The 3,239-nt window shown below is 32.5% G+C and overlaps 1 protein-coding gene across 1 annotated transcript; it reads right to left on the bottom strand.

Moving 5' to 3' along the window:
• Positions 1-446: 446 nt before the first annotated feature.
• Positions 447-1,856, bottom strand: LOC135924323 (uncharacterized). The gene is made up of 2 exons (XM_065459377.1): positions 1,836-1,856; positions 447-1,793 (listed from the first exon to the last, which is right to left on the bottom strand). The coding sequence occupies exons 1-2, from the start codon at positions 1,854-1,856 to the stop codon at positions 447-449; spliced, it is 1,368 nt and encodes a 455-aa protein (XP_065315449.1).
• Between the last annotated feature and the right edge of the window lie 1,383 nt (positions 1,857-3,239).

Raw genomic sequence — 3,239 nt, 5'->3', positions numbered from 1 at the left:
ATTTTATAAAATTATATTGGTCCTCATAGTTTATTTAAGTTTGAGATTATGAATTCTGGCTTGGATTCTGAATAATTCATTAATGTCGCTTAACTTATAATAGGACAGTTTAACCCTCTATTCTAAAATTTACATTTTTTTAAAATAATTTAACTTTTATGTGAAAATGTAATAATATTGTGATTTCAGACAGATTTTCATAAATTTTATTTTTCTTTCTTCAATGTATACACAAAGGTTTAACATTATTAAAGTTTTTGCGTTACAAGCTATTATAAAAGCGTATAAGGGTTAAAAAAGATATCACGTAATAAAATATTCGTAAAAATATCGATATTGTATATTTGTGTTACATATAAAAATATCGAATATATAATTCTAACAAGAGGAGTTTTTCTATAAATTTAATTTACAGTTTATTTCTAATGATTTAACAATCATTTTATTTAATCCCCACCATTAGCCATGACTATTCCCATAGCTTCATCCATGTTCCCGGTCTGGTCAAGGAAACCATCGCAGCAATTCCTCCATGTGATTCTATCTTTATCTCGAAATTGGCCATGACTCCTCATAGTTTGGCAAAAACTCTGAATTCGCGATTTGAGGAATTCAGGTATATTTCCACTTCTCACCGCTGTCAGGGTCATCTGTCTCTGTTGTTCATGTGTCATCATCATCATGCCACCCCCTCCACTACTCTTGCCTACACTAAAACTGGGCCCCCCTCTGAACTGTTGGAAAGCTTGTTGAAGGCGTGGTCTGTGGCTACCTCTTCTAAAACCCCCTCCACCGAAACCCTCCCTCCCAAAACTCCTACCACCAAAACTGGATCTTCTTTCTTCAAATTGTTGGAGGGCCTGTTGAACAAGTGGTCTTTGACGAAGAGACTGTCGAGGCCCTGAGGATTTAACATTGTCTTGAGGTCTATACCTTCTAAAACCCTCTCCACCAAAACCACCCCGTCCAAAACCTCCTTCCCCAACACTGGATCTTCTTTCTTCAAACTGTCCAAAGGCCTGTTGCGCTCGTATTCTTTGACGGAGAGGATGGTAGCGACCTCGAAGTCTAAAGCTACTACCCCTTCTATTTCCTCTAAAGCTACTACCCCTTCTATTTCCTCTACCATAACTTGATCTTCTTTCTTCAAACTGTTGGAGGGCTTGTTGAACACGTGGCCTTTGACGCAGGGGCTGTCGGGGACCTGAAGATTTGGTACTGCCTTGAGCTCTTCGTCTGAATTCCTCTATTCTACCGCGACGGAAACCTCTTTGTGGTTCGTCCTCAAATCTTTCTCGAATTCTTTCTCTGAAACCACCCCCTTCACCTCCTCTACCATAACTGGATCTCCTTTCTTCAAACTGTTGGAGGGCTTGTTGCACACGTGCCCTTTGACGTAAGGGCTGTCGTGGACCTGAAGATTTGACATTGCCCGATCTTTGTCTGAATTCCTGTCGTCTACCACCAAAACCTCTTTGTGATCTTTCCTCGAAACCTAGTCTTTCCCTGATCCTTCCACCCAATCCTTGCCTTCGAGGGAATCTTTCTTCCCCGAAACTCTCCTCTAATCGTTCTCTGATTCTTCCATCCCCTCCTTGCCTCCAAGATCCTCCTTTTCCCCTTCCAGATCCTCCTTGTGGTATTCTATTTACAAAGCGACCACCTCCTCCCCCTAGATTTCCATGAGGGCTCCAACCCCCACCACCTCTTTCTCGAAATTCATCAGATCCACCTCCTGGAGGTTGAAGGGCAAAGCCACCTCCACATGTACGGTAGACTAAGTTGGCAGTTACCTGATTTAAAAGAATATATATTTTGCTATATAATTAAAAAACGTTTATGGTTAGGTAAGGCATAGCACGTAAAAATATATATCTTTTTTATTTAAAATGATAAAATTTTGAAAATATTTTATAAATTTTTATACAAGATATTTTTTATTCAATATTTTATTATTTTTGCCCGTCTTTCTATATAGAACAAAGGAAATTTATGTTTATATAATAAAAAAGATTATATTTTTGATTAAATTTTTTTAGGGAATTTTATAATTAATTTGTTTTTAAATAAAAAATTTAATTTTTATATAAGTAATAATTAACTTACCAATCCAAGTATTAGAAATGTCTTGGGTATCATTTCGTTATTCTTTATAGACCTTTTATATTTATATTATAATAAAAACAAAATTAATGTCATTTATAAACAAATATTTTTATTCTAAATAATATGGACTCAATTATTTTTAATACTCAAGACACATCCAATATATTATATGCCCTTCTAATTTAAAAATAAAATACTATACTTAAAGTTTACAGCAATTGGATGCAATCAATCATCGAGATAAATCTAATTTTAATTGTAAATTTGTCAAAAAATGTTTAAAACCCTTATACCTACTTTCATTTTTTTAATAGTATATTCAAACCAATGGAACATTGGCCTAAACCAATTTTTCTAAACCCCACAACATAATACATATAGTTTTATAAAATATTTTCGAATTAACATGAAAAAACCTGCAGAGTCAAAGTTTTAAACCCGCCCGACTTTGTTTTTTAATATATGTTATTTTCAAGTCCCCGGTCCAGCTAGGATAAATTTTTGGACTTTATTCTTAAGCCTGGCTCCGATTTATAAACTTTTACCATTTTAAGGTCTCTGATAGTAATAATAAAGTAAAAAATTTATCAAAATCGAATTCAAAATATTATAAACAATTAACATTATACATTTTTTAAAATTATTCTCAAAATTTAACAACCTGCTAAGGGATTAATGTGGGTCCAAGTTAGGAGGAGGAATGTATTTATATAAAACTTCGTTAAATTAATTTTTTTTTTTTATAAAATCTATCTCCGATCTCATTCACTTTTATACTCTTATGAATCGAACCTGAAGGGGTTATTATTCCTATATTTCAATTATTTTTCTTAAATCTAAATTTTTAAAATGAGTGAAATAACAAAAGAAAAGTAAGTCAAAATATCGCATTAAGAGAAGAAAAAAACACTTGATTCAATGTCAAGTTTAGTCATAAATTAAAAATAATTATTTGACATAATCGAGGACAAAGATTCACAATTTAAAACTGGGTGACTAAAATAATTAAAGATATAGGTAAACATTTTAATGATTCAGAATTTTAATTAATGCATATTATTCATAATAAGTGCTTCCATATCGATTAAAATTTTAATTTTGTTTTAAATATTAAAAAATATTTAAAATTTTTT

Source organism: Gordionus sp. m RMFG-2023, chromosome 2 (genome assembly GCF_954871325.1).
Source record: "Gordionus sp. m RMFG-2023 chromosome 2, tfGorSpeb1-WG-v2, whole genome shotgun sequence".
Classification (NCBI taxonomy): domain Eukaryota; kingdom Metazoa; phylum Nematomorpha; class Gordioida; order Chordodea; family Parachordodidae; genus Gordionus; species Gordionus sp. m RMFG-2023.
Note: the sequence above shows the minus strand (reverse complement) of the source record. Positions and strands in the feature narration are given on the sequence as shown.

What these genes read in the sequence shown, in the direction of transcription:
- LOC135924323 (XM_065459377.1), bottom strand. Translation starts at nt 1,856, where the DNA reads ATGCCTTACCTAACCATAAAC. An exon ending in TGCCTTACCTAACCATAAAC is followed by an intron (nt 1,794 to 1,835) that starts GTTTTTTAATTA and finishes CTTTTAAATCAG; the next exon opens with GTAACTGCCAACTTAGTCTA.